This window comes from Trachymyrmex cornetzi, unplaced genomic scaffold, assembly GCF_001594075.2.
Source record: "Trachymyrmex cornetzi isolate Tcor2-1 unplaced genomic scaffold, Tcor1.1 scaffold90, whole genome shotgun sequence".
NCBI classification, from domain to species: Eukaryota; Metazoa; Arthropoda; class Insecta; order Hymenoptera; family Formicidae; genus Trachymyrmex; species Trachymyrmex cornetzi.
Window position 1 is genome coordinate 544,362 of NW_017300245.1, and position 16,454 is coordinate 560,815.

Genomic DNA, 16,454 nt, shown 5'->3' on the forward strand with positions numbered 1-16,454 from the left:
AATAAATAGATATATTTTCGAACGTTGAAAAGAAAGAAACGAAGATGAGTGGAAAAAGTGCGAGCGACGTGAACAGACAAAATGGCTGCGTTCAGCGGAGAAAGCAGCTTTGCAAATGTTGTAAAATTCTTCAATACGATTGGTTCTTGCTTTTTAGGCTTTCACGGGTATTATCTTCAAAGATACTAGAAGATTTGCGGATTATCGCGTTTTTATCTATTGCTAATGTTTTGTGAATCTTGCCGTTCACTTCATCAGAGCGAGGAGCGTACTGCGATACTATAAATGATAGGAGCGCAATGATACTGATGAATATTATCAATGGATAAAAACATGATGATAGCTCGCAAACCTTCTGGAAAATAATAATATTGAACAGAAACCTATGATATCTATGCAACAATTTTTAGGGATTTCAAGTAACGCAATTAGACCTATTACATCATTACGTTTTACACGTGATGAAAAAGCTATGCAACGATAATACAATGATATCCACATTGTCGTTGAATACGAGCCCTGAAATATGCATCTGCAGCAATCGTTTGGTATACAGAGAAAAGGTTTCTTTCAATCAAATAAATTTATACGTTGGAATAGTCCAACCAAATGGATGTTTAAATTAAGAATATGATTATTTTCATCAAACACACACACACACACACACTAAATTTTTTTGACTAAACAAAATATGTTTCATTTAAAATTAAATTTGTTTCAATGAAATAAATATATAAAATAGAACTCTCGAGTCCAAACAAATCTTTTTCTCTGTGTAGCAGAATTTCCATTACTCCCGATGCGCTATCACACAATTTGTATTGTGCAGCGATAAGTATATAAAATAATTTAAAACGCGCTAAGGATGATTTTGATAATTATAACCCGAACCGGTGTTTATATATATGCGATGTCCGTGCAAGTGAGAAAATGCCATTTGTAGCGATAGTCTGCACTAGTCTTCTGATAGATAGAACGGACACCCGGCACATTGTTCGACACTCCTGATATTTATTTATCCGCACGATTTATTCCCGTCGCGTGAAAAATAAGAGTAACGCGGAGCGATATTACCTCGTTCCGAACTGCTGCCGCGCACCGCTGCAAAATAAAATTGGCCAGCACATTAAGATGGTAGAACGTTATTAGAAAAATAATCCCGTACAATAGATATCTAATCTTAGAATAGCGAATTAATATTTATAATTATAACATTTTATATTTTAATGCTCCAATCTAGTCGGAGTTGGCAATTTTGGTAATTATTATCGCGATTATTTTTTTTTAAGTCACTCAAGCAGAATACGAGTCATCATAATCAAAATTATGTCAAAATGGCTCCGAAATGATTACTAAAAATTATTTTTCGATCAATAATGATTCATTTAACGTCATTTTGATGTTATCGTGACTTGTTCTGCTTGGACATAAATCAAATTAATATTGTTTTCAACGTATATTATAAATAATATGTATAATACATATTTATAATATATATTATAATATACATTTGTAATATACGTATATTATAAATATGTAGCCATGATCGCTTTACATATAATTTATTCTATATTTTTCATATAATTTCTAATTCTCGGTTTCACGAGGAGATTCGTTATCGTTATTACGTTGAATGATAAAATGAAAAAAAAATCACAAACTTGAAACTTATAATACATTCATTAAAATTATTATTATTTATTATTATCATTATGTCGGGATATCTGCCAGTCATCGTAAAACTTATAATCATTCTTCATAGAAATACGAAGTCATTCGACCGCAAAAAATGACCGCCTCGAACATAATGTTGGTATGCAAGCGTGAAAAATTTAGTGGGCCAAGGGTGAGAAACACGCGAACGTTTGGAAATTTTTCGAACGGCATTCCTCGTTGGGATATACCGGATAATAATTTCACCGGTCACGCGCGCATTCACATATGTTATACATATATTCCGAGAGCGACTGACGGGGAAGAATCTTCCAAGATTAACGATTCCGTAAAATTTTCAGCCAGATTCCGCGCCGAGGACGGTACCGACGGTATGCTCCGGCAGGACGAATATCGAGCGTCCTGTTTTATTTTTCATGTATTTCCGTTTAACGTTGCATCAGTGAAATTTAGGTCGCGCGAAGCCGTTAAGTTTCTAGATCGATAAAATTTTAATAAATGCTAATTCGCGCCAGGGCCGATGTACGGTTAATACCCACAAAATTAAATCGTTCTCCAGCTCCCGTGGAGACCGCTTCATTATGAAGAGCGCGGCCCTTTCAAGAAGAATGTTTGCCCTTTCACTCCGTGTACGAAATTAAGAAAAGAGGAGCTGAGAAGAATAGACGAGAGCAGTATCGTCAACCTTGTCGGTGGTCCAATCTTGGAACATCACTGTCGACCATTAAGTTAGTCTTTACTTAGACGAGCTGTTTTTACTGCTTTCTTAACTCACTCGGGACTTCTGAAAATAACACGCTGTGAAAACAGTCTGCTATGCAAATATGTGCCTGTTTAAATAATCTATACTCTTTCTCGAATATAGTATATAATCTCATATTTTTTTTAATAATATAAAAGTGATTAAATGTAACGTTATATAACGTATAATAACGTAATAATCGCCTGCTACGTATCGTATTATTATAATCGTAAAAATTCCATTTTGGATCGTGTATAAATATTTTGTTTAATATCAATTTGTTTTTGTACCTCGCAAATAAAATGATTTACAATTACGATGTGTCATAAAATTCCGCGAAGCAATTTTATTTTAAAAGGAATATCTATAAAATTTATATATTGTGTTATCGCATGCAATTCGAACGATTTTATGGGAAGGCCGCTACATCAATCAATTCTACCGAATGAATTCGTGACGCCAATTGAAAAGCAAAAGTGATAAGGACGAATATGGCGTACAAAGTTTATTAGTACATGCAATACCGGTGGCGGCAAACAATCTAAACCTTATATTCGACAGTTATGAAACTGGAGGGAATTCGAAGCACTGGACATGCTCGGTAAGTTGTTCAGGCGGAAACATAAACGCAACCGAATGTATTATGCCTGCGTAAGAAGTACGCTGTTGTTCTATACGGACGCGCGGCCGCAGGACTGCGATCAACATGCCGCAAACATCTGTACTGTAAGTGCAGAGATAGACGAACGCCAAAGCCGTAAGGGGGTCGTCAACTATGTACATAATTTCTAACTTCTAACTCTATCCATTTCTGCAACGGACGATCCGGACTGTCCGGAAGCGCCAAATCTCTCCGCGCCCAGCGCGCGGTCAACCCCAGATATATATGTTCACCTGATGCGCGAATAGCATCGCGCATGGGAATAGTCTCATTTGTATTTGTTTGTATGCTGCCTCATTAATAAAATGGATCGGCAGCAAAACAGAAAATTACTCGAATCGCGATACCAGTGCCGTAAAATCAGGCTATCGTATAACTAGGGCAAAATATAGATCATCACGACCTCATTGTTTTATTATCCAATACAGGATATAGACAAGAAGATAATACTGCTAAATTTAAATATTAATTTAATATATGTATATATACGTTTTGTTCGTATTAATCTCTCTCTCTTTTTTAATATTTATATAAAAAGAATAATCTTGCTCAAATATCTAAAAATTTAAATAGATACAGATATAAAAATAATTTTGTTCGACCATTAAAGTAATTATGTAGGAAACTCAAGCATGATGAGAGCAATACTGCAAAAAGTTTTGATATTTTAACAACTTGAGCCCTATATAATTATTTTAATAATCCAACAAAATTATTTTCAGATATCTAACTAAATTTTTCAATGCTTCAGCAAAATCGTCAGTGTACAAATTAATTTTACAAGTCTCATATTGTTTAAATTTTTAATTTATAATTCGATTATTTTAATATATTTACAGCATTCTACAAAAACGCGTGTTTTGAATTTGTTTATCGATTACATTGTATATATGTACAAATCGATCGGCAATCATATGCAAGATCAGACGATCGTTAGTTGTCATGACCGCGATAATCTGACTTGACTTCGGCTCGATTCAACCTCAACATAATTTGGCTTACATCCTTTTTCGGCAGAAAATCATCAAAATTACTAAATTCCAAATGGGGTGGGGTTTGACAAGGACGCATTGCCAGTGTAACGGCAGCCATGGTGCATCGACGCAAGTGCAGAAATCCGCTCCATCAAAACAAGTCCTGCCGGCATGCCCTCCTATCATAACGGCTGCAGTGAAGTCCACTTGTGGAGCAAGACGGATGTTCGTTTCTGTCATCATCCTGATCTTTTTGCTGGCCGCTATATATTGGGTATCCCTGCACCAAACGAGCCCCGGTAGCGTACGTCGACCAATGAGAATTCAACCTCAAGCTTCGCGAAATATCACGCCGGAGCAACCCGGAGCTGCGGAAACGACTCAGAGATAGAGGTAACGTAACTAATAATTCTAATGCCTTCGGAAAAGACAAGCAGAATAATTCTATAAATCCAAAATGGAAATTTATAACAAGAAAAATACTCACTCGTTGCAATTCTTTATTGTACTAATGTAATTTTTCAACGTATAATTTTTGCAGCTTAAAATATATCAAGATTTGTATATCAAAAAAAAATAAAAATGCTTTATATTTAGTCGTAATTATAATCTCAGATATTTTTCAATGATAATACCAATTTATTTGTTTGCGTAGTTATTTTGGAATTTATAATCATCCTGATATATTTCGAGGAATGCATAACACAAATTAGTAAAATAATGTTATTAGAAAATAGAAATGACACAAATAAATCTAAAAATATTAAACTAGGTAATCAGCATTGAAAGAACAAAGAAAAAGTAAATACGAAGTAACAATATGGATTTGCATTTCCAAGCAACATGCTATACCGCATTTCATCGCTGGACACTGATATTGTATATCGTAGTAGCAGCTGTGGTACGATGTGCATATGCCATATAAAAACAATCCTGCAAATCTAATAAGCTGTCTAAAAAACAAAGAAATATAATAATAAAAATTTTTATACTATCGTGTATATGACATTAATTTATCATCTTTAATAATAACATTAATAATATTATAATGACACATGTCACGAAATAATTTATTCATACTTGAAAATCTCGAAAATTCATCATCATTATCATTCTGCATGAAATGAAACTTTAAAATCAAATGACATTAATCATATTGTTTATAAGTAAAAGAGGAGTAGACTTTCCAAGCAACATGCTATACCGCATTTCATCGCTGGACACTGATAGTATATATCAGGCCTGTCTAATTTGAGCTCTGGAGCCAAAATGCAAAACCATCGACGTAAAAAAATTCAATGTAAGATTTTAGAAGTACATAACTTATGAAGTTTTAATAAGCTTCACTTAAATGCGTATCAATACTTTTCAGTCCCCGAAATCTTACTCACATTGAATTTTTTTGCGTCGATGACTTTGCGTTTTGGCTCCAAAGCTCAAATTCGACAGGCCTGCTGTATATCGTAAAATGCATTTGTCCAAAATTTCATTTTTTTAGTTAGAGGTGGAGTAGTGTTCAATGTTGAAAGTCTCATATTATAAGCTACTCTGAGATGTTCAAAAAGAATTTTTTCATCATTAATTTATATGCTGAAAAAATATAGACATTTCGAAATGCATTATGTTTTTTAACTGGAAACAAACAAAATGCATTTGTTTTAACATTTTTAGCAATTGTTTAGTAATCTTGTTTAATATTTCACATTCTATTGATTGGCATATTGTTATTTTCTGTAAAGTGTGTAATTTTCTTGTGTGCGCAGTTTCTTTCTTTCTCATTTTATGAATTACAAATTTTGAACAAAACGTATTTTGAAAGTCTGCTCCTCAAAAGTATAATGATAAAAGTAAATCTTTGAACTTAAATCTGTAACATTCATTTTGATATATTCTATTCGTGTATATTGCTATCACGAATATGCACAGTAAAATGGTGAGAAATTTAATACATGGAACAAATATCGTGAAGACTCTATAAACTATAAAGGATTAAATAACTGTAATCAAACGACAATTTTGCGATTTTAATCAAAACTGCCTAACTGATCGAGCGCACGCAACATCATCCCTGTTTTTCTGAGCATCCGATTTTCAATCATGCCATACGCAAACGGCAACTTGGCGATAACGTCTCGTTCCAAGAGTTCGCGATCCACTTCTAGATACACATCTTTCACAGCGTCTAAATAAATCTCCAACATATTCTGGCAAAATGCCTTGACCTTCGCCAGATTATTGTCATCGGGCAGATTTTCGAGTAGAATTTGACCGAAATCGATCGATGGTGAACAGTACCTCATTGTGCTCCAATCAATCACTTTTACGTCACTCGGATACCCATTCTCGTACCTGAAGAACAAGTTACTCCGCGTGAAATTACCATGGCAGATGGTCCAAAAATCGTTAAACTCGAGTTTGGACGTTATGTTGTGTTTTGCTCTTATTTTCTCGGAGAGAGTTGCCTCAACTGGCAATACGGAATATAATGAAGTGTCCAAACATTCAGGATTATCCAATGTTGATTCAACCATAAGTTCAGATGTTCTGCAAATGATACAAGATTAAAGATATGTTATATACATGATCCAAGTAGGTTACTTGTATTATGCGTTATACATGTATCTTTCCAACTATATTACTTTTTAATTAATATATTTAATATTATAATATATTTAATATTAATGTTATTATTATTATTATGAAAAGTCAAGAATCGACGATATGTGGATATATACACAGAAAAAAAAACTAAATTTAAGTAAATATTTTTTAAGTAAATCATTTACTAAATATAAACATATATTTATTTGATACAAGAATCATTAATTTGATTTAAGTATCATTATACTTTATTTAAGTATCATTATTGATTTAAGTATCATTATACTTTATTAAGCAAATATTTATTTGCTCTAAATAAATGTTTATTTGCAACTATTCAAAGAAATATTTATTCAGATTTAGCTAATTTTTTTTTCAGTGTATGTTCTCGCTTCACGTAATTTGTATATTTTTAAAATAAAGACCTAATTTTTAATACTAAATGTACGTACAAATAATAATCGAATTATACCTGACACTGCCAGGACTTGTATTGAGGTGCAACCAGTCAATCGGTTCAGATAGTTTCGCATAGAACTCCCTGAAAATAGGAAACTTATGTGCCTTCAGTTTCAATCCCTTGCCGTGAAACGTCGCCAAAGCTTTCATGCACAACTTCAGATGATTCTCATTTAATTTTTCAGCTACTTGTTTGTAACCACTCGCGACCAGATCTTCCAATACGATAACAGCCTGACCATCGAATCGACCTAGATCGGACGCGTAACACTTCGAGATGCCGTCTGTTCCATAGTTAAGCGTCATCTTGCTGTAAAACATCTCCTCGTTCAAGAATGAGCCACACAACGTAGTTTCCATTATATTCTGTTTAGGCAGTTTGACAATAAGAGGAAAGCTACATGTTTCTCCGGAAAAATTTACGCGTGCCATCACCCGATGTAGCACGTTCTTGCGACTGGTCTTCCGGTCTAGGTGTTCCACGTCGATGGAATCGAGCTCGACAAACTCCCTGGACCCAGGCTCACAGAAATAACGACCATCGATCATCTCCGGTATCAATATCCACTTTATGAAGTAGCAATATTTGCATTCGTACTTCTTCAAGAGTTTCTCGAACTTCGTACAGAGATCTGGGTCGGCCATAGCGAAAGGGAAAATAATATCGCTGTAATAAAACACGGTAGCAATTAAGGACACCGGCACTGCGAGAGCGCGCGCTTAAAGCCGGAAAGTCGAGAATTATGAGGATTTTTTTTACGCGAACCCGCTCGTTCTAATAACGTTGTCGCGACGAGTGCCGCGCACGTTAATAATGTTTATCGTCACGAAGTGCAACGAGTCAGCGGGCGACGGAATAATTAAAAAACATTTTAACCGTGTCGTTAGCCTCTCGAGAATGAGTCAAAATGCAACATGGACGTTGATGTAAACGAGCGATTCTATCAATTAATAATTAAATAGGTGACATACATAGCTCGCATGATTATAAAGACTATCTAAACGTAACATAATTAAAGGCTTTATCAGCGGGTTCTAAACTCACTCAAAGTATCTCTCAGCACGTTCCACTTACAACTAATAAGTGTTCACATGCTCCGTTACACTTTCACAGATCTATCCCCTCCACGCATGTATTTATCTGACCGATAACAGAACTTGTATCAACACGAGTCTTGTGTGAGATACAAATCATAACCGTCTTTAACATTTTCCAGAATCAGTAATTCTTCGGAAAAAAATCTAATGTAATTTCTATATATATATATTATCTACAATAAATTAGTTATTAAATTTGCACATATGTTAAATATTGCTACCTATTCAATCTACATTTCTCGCCTTTTGTATTAAAAAAAAAAACCCCCAAAATTAAGCGTAGATAAAAAAAAGATGACATCACCGTAAATTTTATATTAAATAATGATGAAATATTCAGTGACATTTTTTATCTTTCCGATTTAATCGATTTGAACCGGTTTTTATCGGTTTTTAATGGCGTCGTAAATAAGTTTACCACGCCGAGAAGTGACGAACCATTTAAGAAACGTCGTCGTCTCTTTAAGTACATTTTCATCGACATTTAATCAGAGAAAAGGTCTCGATCCTGAGAAAAGTGGAAGTAAGTTTAAATTGCGTTATATAAAGATTATCGTCGTTAAAGAAATTACTCAGTATAATCGGATCTATATAATTAATTGAATTTTATTTTAACCGGGTGACGCGTGAGTCTCGGACTTTAAATGCTGAGAGAAAAATGTTCTCTCGCCATGTCATAATGAATTTGAAACTTTGAAAACAAAGCACGAATCGCAAAACTCTTATAGAAAAAACGTATTATACCCTATTTATAAACGTAACTTAAATTATGGTGGAATTCTACCATGACTTAAATATTATTTACTATCAGATAAATGAATTTTGTTGAATAACGTTATTTAATTATCGATAGGATGATTTTATTTTGACGGATCGCTACAACTTCAAATCTTAACGAAGGCAACGACAAGCACCGAACATCTCGTGCTTGACGTTTCCATTTACAATTCAAAATCTAAATTTTCAAGTGTAATTTTCGTAAATTACGGTCGAACTCACTGCGAATAGAATAATGCATTATTGATCACGAAGGAGAACGAACGGGCACGACAGCTGCAGCCGGGATCTAAATTCGTTAAAGCAAATCAATGATCTAGTCTCTGGTACCGATGATTAATTTACCCTGTAACGCGGCCTCGATGTCACAGGTCACGCCCTGTCAGAACGTACCCGTGCAGACGAGTCAGTATAATTTTCCAACATGTCAACAACGGCAAACCAGCACTCAGCAGATGCAAACTGCAGCATGCGGTCCGTGCTCCGGAACTTCTCAAGGTACAAAACCGATCATGTCAATCAAACGCTAAATTACGTAATAATTTAATGTCATACAATTTAAGTTGACTGCTTTTTTACAAATATAGTTTCGACTAAAGCGACGAAGCGAAGCCGCTTCATTCAATAAAAGGATATTTTCTACATATTACTTAAAGAATGTCTAAAAAATTGAATAAAATACGTCCATCCTGAATTTATTCTCATTTTAATTTTATCCGTTGAATTCATTGTATAATATAATGATGAGCTGAAAAGTATCTATATACAAATATTTATTTGTTTGTTTAAAATAACATCAATTTAAAAGTAAATAAATTGTTTAAAATTTCAACAGTAAACAAATTATATTCTTTCACAGTTATATTAATAATAATATTTTCAAAATAATAAATTAATTATTAATATTATCAATCTTTTAATAGAGAGTATCAATTAAATACAATTAATCAAATCTGCCTCAAGTTTTCGATAGATATTCTCTTATAATTAAATCAGTAATAATATTTTCGAAATAAATAATTAATTAAAACAAGTAATTATCGATTTTCTTTGTTTGTTTAAAATGTAATGTAATAATTAGGTAAAAATTGAGATATTATATACAGAGAGTATGGACGATTCAACTAATTTTTAATAATAATTTCATAACAAGAAATATATACATATGACTGATATAAATAACTGATATATGATTGTATTCTATTCCAATTTTTCTCATCTACTTTCTATCAAGGAGGACCTATCACTCATGTTTGTCAGCCGGATACTTACATAGTGACACACCAATGCGCACCGGGTACACCGCAGCCAATAACGAGTTCGTGTCATCCAGTCTTTCAGAGCTTACCACCGACTCATCCCGGTTGCGGCCAGTTGCCGCAGAATATTCTGGACCAGATTCGTGCGTGCGTTAGCAACGCCGCGCCCATCTTTATCCTGCCCGGCAACTGCCAACCATCGCCGGCGTCCCAATCCCAACAACAACAGCAGCAGCCACCTATGCTTCCTTTGGCACCTCAAATAACATCCTCGCTTCCAGCGGGTCATCCACCGGGTGGATTAACTTATCCTGCCGCCTGTTATCCACCATCGCCCGCGCCGCCGTTCTATCCCTATCCTATGCCTTTGCCGTTCTACGATCCATTTATTCGCACCCGTGAAGCCATGTCGAATTGTGGATGCTGCCAGAGAGGCCAAAGAGGCGATGTTGACTCGACGGAGATTAGAAACGTGTTACGCGCCGGATGTCGTTACGATGCTACCGATCTGGCTGAGCATCGTTGCACGCCCAACGTCGATGATACTATCTGCTCGCAAAGGAACTGTCCGGCCTCCCAACATCTGCAAGCTTTGGCTTCACAGTTCCTATCATTGCAAGGCATCATACCTTGTGCTGCCACACGACTGGTGCTACGTAAAGTGCCGGGCTCGAATGTGACCACTACAATGGAGGACACGATGGCGAAGGCGCAAAAGGCTATAAACACCCTGACCAAGGATCAGCTATTATCGGAATCGAGGAATGCACAGCAAGTAAACACGCTGATTAATCTGCACATGACGGCCAATCCGCCACCTAACATCATCCCGGTCCTCACGTTGGTACAACTGAAGATGAATCTGCTGAAGGCGCAGGTTGAAGGACTCATCAATCAAAAGATAATGGAGATTCAAGGGGTTGGTGTGGAGGTACTGTCAAATTGTTGAAGAAATTTTAATATACTACTTATATCCCCATAGCAAAAAAATGTCACATTTACATCACAATAGTCACGGATAAATTACGTACGTCATTGTACTGCGTTCGGCAGACTCGATAGTTGAGTGAGCGCTCGCTGCTCTATTGGTGTATTCTTTTAGATCGTCCAACCAGATTTTAGATCTAGAAGAATGCATCAATAGCAGCGAGCGCTCACTTAACTGTTGAGTCTGCTGAACGCGGCCAATATCTTAATCTTAAATCCAGATCCATAATCCACAGTTAACTCTTAACCGAGATTCAACTTATTCATTATCTCTTTCCAATTTTAGAATTGGAGAAATAAGTTGAACCTTAGTTAAGAGTTAACCGTGAATTGTGAAACTGGGCCTTAATGTGACGTCATAGCAACATCAACTGTGGCAAAGCATTCGCACCTTGCATGACTTTATTGCTTATATTACTATGACTTTTTGATATCGAAATAATATTCGAACTCAGGCATATCTATTTAATTTTTATATATACTTTTCTTTTTATCAAGGTGACAACCGATCTCATAGATCCGACGGTCCTCGCTCTCAAATCTGACACTGAGCTGCGGGACTTCCTATCGGCGTTACGCCAGAAAGAGTGCGATGAGCGAGTAAACGTAAACTTTGCACCGTATCGATCGCAACGTGCGATCGCGGAGACTCGGTTGAGCAACGTTCAGAATAAGATCCGTCAAGTGGAGGCAGAATTTGATCGCAGGCGATGTGCGATGCTGCCGGCGCCGACGTTGTCGTCACGCGTCGTGCAACAATTCTCCAAGCCGTGTTATTCAGCGAGATTCGAGGCTCCCAAGAGATTATACAGTATGGTGCCGCCAGACGTTCGTTCGCTAGACCCGTTCACCTATGTAAAACCGCGAAGTCCCAAGAGGCTGCTGCTAAAGCCATGCACGGGTAAGCCAGAGACTGTTCCAGCAGGTGGCACGCGTAGCAATCCTCCCAAAAACCCGGACGATAGCGGTGCTGATCGCGCGAAGGAACGTCCCGCGACTCCCGAACAGCAACGTTCCAGCACGGAGAATTGCGCATGTTGCGACAGGACGACGTCGGAGGAGAGCATTGGCGAGGATAAAAAAAAACTCCGACCGAGGATCATCGAAATAGACGCGACGACAGTCAGTAATGTTGAAGGATTGGAATACCAGGCATTGTCTTTGATAAAGTCAATGTCGAATGTCTGTGTGAGGATAGACACAGAGGGATACGAGGAAAATGCGCGAAAATATGGAGAAAGAAACGAAATTCCATGCAGCACACAATGTTGGACGGCCAAGGCATATATCAACGTCGCCGACGACGAATCGGTGAAGACTTTAACAGAATCTGAGAGTGATACGGTTACGCTCAGCGAGAAGATCAATGTCGAGGACGTTTGCGAAGCGCGAAATGTGGTTGAGATTCAGAGCTGCGAACAGACAATAAATCAGCAAGAATTTGCAAATTCGTCAAATGTACAGCAATTTAAAAAACAAGTAGAAGATAAAATCACAATTTCGAAAAGAGATGAAATTATTAAAGAACACGAGGAGATTAGAAGTTTACAAGACATCCTGCCGCAGGAAGCTAATCAAGAAAAGGTGAGAGCTACGACTACAGCGGAAGTTGCAAATGAAGAACCAATTTCAAGTGTGCAGGAAACTGAACCAAAATCATCAGACGGCATACGTGCTTCACCACTAAAAATTATATTAAAATCGAAAAAAGAAAGACGCGAGGATGGACAGGAAGACAAAACCGGCGAAATCTTGCCATCAATTGCAGATGCCGTGATAGAACAAAGCACAAGTCAAGTACCAATAAGCAAGGCCAAGAAGAAAATAAAATTTCACATTGTCTCATTGATGACAAATATCGAATACGATAAAAGCCTTACTGAATATGAAAAAAAGCAAAAAATCGAGAAGGAAATAGCAATGAATGAAAGAGAGATAAATGTAACCACCGATCCGGATATTGAAAAATTAAGTAATCACAGGTCGATAGAAAATCTTCTAAAAAGTGCCGTCGCGCACACTATTACTACTAGAAGAGATCACTCGGAGAACATATTTCCAAAGAAAATGGATCTTCCAAAGCTCTGCTTTGATCACCAATGCCAAGCGACATTTAAAGAAGATAAAACTACAACTGCTCCATTATTAAAAGCAAATATATTTCCTCCATTCAAAAATCTGTATAAACATGTAACAGGTAATTGGTTTCTTTATGTTGATATAATACTATATATTTAGAAAGAGAAAAAATAATTTTCACATTTTTCCGTTTTACAATGGCTTTTTATTAATCAAAATATAATTCTAAAAATTGCATAGTTTTGTGCAGAATATTAAGTATAAAATTGAGTCTAAATCAAAATTTTTTATTCAGATAATGAGAAAAACGGAGACAACGGAACTTATTCAAATCCGATAACGAAAGTAGGAATTACGACTACAAAACGTTTATCCCGCTGTAACGATGTCACAGGAAATTCCTTAGAAACTCTTTGCACGAATAATGTGCTTTATCATTCCGATGTAGAACGCGAAGGAAGTTTAATTTCGAAACTATTTTTTATCATTGGCAACCGCATGATCGCATTTATCAATAAAATAATTGAAACGATGACCGGAAGATTATTGTATGTGATTCGTAGCGCGATATTTCGTAAAAATAATGTTCTTAGAAGAGATGTTCCGACAGGCAATCATCCCAAACTAATTTCGAAAGATTCTGATTCATTCGCTAGTGCCTCGCATTATTCTTCTGGTTTGAATTATAAAACTTCTAAAATTAAATATGATTTTCACGATATCAACTTATTACGGATTTCTACGAAAGAAGAATTTAATGGAATACGTAGAATAAAACATTCTATAATTGAAGATAAAAAAAACGACAGAAGATATTTATTGATCGACAATTGTGACTTGATACTAACGCGTGATTTAGGTCGACCTTACAAAGTACAGAGAAGTCTCTTGATACGTAGTCGATTGAAAAATTCTCTAAATTCACAGGATTATCCGCATCCTTTTTCTCTTTTGAAACGTACAGAGGAAAATGTACTTTCTCGTCAAGCGAAACGTAACGAGAACATAGGAATGATCAAAGAAAACGAAAAACACCAAGTAAAGAATAGTGAAAAATTCTGGACATTATCAGAAATTGTAGAAATAAACAAAACTAATGGAAAATTATTAGATATGAGAAAATATAAATCCAAAGAACAAATTTTAAACAAATATTTGTATGATATTAAAAATAATGTATCTACCGTACAAAAACATACAGTCGTTGATAATACTTCAATCAGCAATGAACTTGTAATAAACGTTCATAATTATCTCGAATTGCAAACTGAAATAAATAAGAATATATACAAAAACCGTAGCGCATGTTTATTGATATCTAGTGACTGATAAAATTTCAGGGTAATACGTCATATATTGAAAAATAATTAGGAATTATAAAGGTATGTTATGTTTCTCGCTAAAAGCTGATTAAAGTACACAATAATAGTGTAACTTCTTTCCTTTATTAATAACTTTTATTCTTTCGTCAGTGATCTATCCTTTCGTCGCTATAGCTGTCTAATGAGAATCTTTAGAATTGGGGCAACAGTATGACGGTAAACATATTTCAATGTTTTCCCAGAACCATTCATTCCGGACTCTACAAGAGTTGCATGAATGGAAAAAGTATTTGTCACATATCCTGTACATTCGTATCGAATCAGTAGCATATACTGTTACAACGTGAACACATACATATCAAGTACAGTTTAATTCCCTTGCGTGATTTTGCGATCTTCCTAATTTATTAATTAATATATATATTATAGATTTCTTACATTCTAATCGATCCATCAGTAAAAAATAAACAGACACATTGGTTGTTATAAGAAAACTAATATCGCAACAACGAAAAATCCCGTGTACATGTCAAAATACACAAGTAGCAATGTCACATGTGTGACATTGTTTTAACTGGCATTTCATATGAGCAATATGAAATTTATAAATGGAAGAACTCATGTGTATTAGCAGATTGTAAATACATACAAATATTAAGCTCCACAATGAAAAAGCAATTCAAGGTATCAGTTAGAGCCATATTAATACACATTATTAATACGTGTACCTCAAGTACATATTGTTATATCAAAGTTACAAACGGACCATGCTTAGGATAAATACGTTCTAAATTTCTTATAGAAATATGTCTAACCGCAGACTGAAGAGACACTTGTGGAAGAGAAAGATCGAACCTATTGTGAAATATTTCATCAGTCAAGACAATCTCTGTTTTTATCATGAAAATTTTTGTTTCAAGGAACTGAGTGATTACGTCACTTTCCAAAATTTAATAAATTATCGCATAATACAGTGTTAATTTAATACACAGTATTTCACGACTATTATATAGATATCTTGATTTTTAATTAATGACAAAATTTAATATATTTTTAATTACGTGGCATACAAGAATTTAATATCTACAATTTTACAGATGATCTTTTCATTTGCCTGATATATATCTTCTAAAGAATAAATATTTGATCTTTTTCATAACTCTCACAGCTACTATTTAGCGAAATACGGCCGTCAAATGTAATAAGTCAGAATTAGTCCGTTATTATTATTGGCAGAATATTTTGTGAAAAATAAGTGATAGATTAAAAAACAATGATATAGAATGATATACTATTCATATAAAATCATGAATAATTGTTTTTTAGCGTGATAAAATTGTGTATAGAAAAAAAAAGAAAATATTTTTTTGTTGATCAATATCAATCTTCTCTTAACCAATATAAATTGAAAAATTTTCATTTTTCGATAGATAAAAATTATATACAAAAATATTTACAGATATATTGTATTTTCACCACTAATGCAGTCAATTTCATGGGAAAAAAAAATTAAATAATGGTATATATTGTAATATAATTTAGTTAAAAATTAAACTTCTTATGACAAATCTTTGATCAAAGAACTTAAGCAACTAAACATTTAAGTTCAATTACTTGCAATATATAACTATAATTACTTAGGCAAATATTTTATATTTATAACAATATTTTTGCAAATGAAACTTTTACATAATTTCAACAAAAAAACCAAAATTCTAACCGATTAAAACTAAATAGACAAAATTGTGAATAGCATATAATGTAGCACGTGTTACAATTCATCTAAATTTAATGTATTTATAATACGTCATTTTTGTGCTG

General features: G+C 34.8%; 2 protein-coding genes across 6 annotated transcripts; one reads left to right on the plus strand and one right to left on the minus strand.

Moving 5' to 3' along the window:
- Nucleotides 1-5,733: 5,733 nt before the first annotated feature.
- LOC108769439 (uncharacterized) lies at nucleotides 5,734-8,706 on the minus strand. 3 transcript variants are annotated; one of them, XM_018520448.1, is made up of 3 exons: nucleotides 8,648-8,706; nucleotides 7,125-7,778; nucleotides 5,734-6,595 (listed from the first exon to the last, which is right to left on the minus strand). In XM_018520448.1, exons 2-3 carry the CDS (start codon nucleotides 7,754-7,756, stop codon nucleotides 6,076-6,078), a joined length of 1,152 nt encoding a protein of 383 aa, XP_018375950.1. In that variant the 5' UTR covers nucleotides 7,757-7,778; nucleotides 8,648-8,706; the 3' UTR covers nucleotides 5,734-6,075. The 3 variants fall into 3 exon arrangements, with proteins under 3 accessions (XP_018375950.1, XP_018375949.1, XP_018375948.1); XM_018520447.1 differs by lacking the exon at nucleotides 8,648-8,706 and adding an exon at nucleotides 8,157-8,195; XM_018520446.1 differs by lacking the exon at nucleotides 8,648-8,706 and adding an exon at nucleotides 8,084-8,174.
- Nucleotides 8,686-15,171, plus strand: LOC108769438 (uncharacterized). Of its 3 annotated transcripts, none has more exons than XM_018520445.1 (6): nucleotides 8,686-8,732; nucleotides 9,358-9,484; nucleotides 10,221-11,176; nucleotides 11,731-13,429; nucleotides 13,607-14,693; nucleotides 14,784-15,045. In XM_018520445.1, exons 2-5 carry the CDS (start codon nucleotides 9,442-9,444, stop codon nucleotides 14,638-14,640), a joined length of 3,732 nt encoding a protein of 1,243 aa, XP_018375947.1. In that variant the 5' UTR covers nucleotides 8,686-8,732; nucleotides 9,358-9,441; the 3' UTR covers nucleotides 14,641-14,693; nucleotides 14,784-15,045. The 3 variants fall into 3 exon arrangements, with proteins under 3 accessions (XP_018375947.1, XP_018375946.1, XP_018375945.1); XM_018520444.1 differs by lacking the exon at nucleotides 8,686-8,732 and adding an exon at nucleotides 15,063-15,171 and having other exon boundaries at nucleotides 9,099-9,484; nucleotides 14,784-14,995; XM_018520443.1 differs by lacking the exon at nucleotides 8,686-8,732 and having other exon boundaries at nucleotides 9,099-9,484.
- Nucleotides 15,172-16,454: the final 1,283 nt, after the last annotated feature.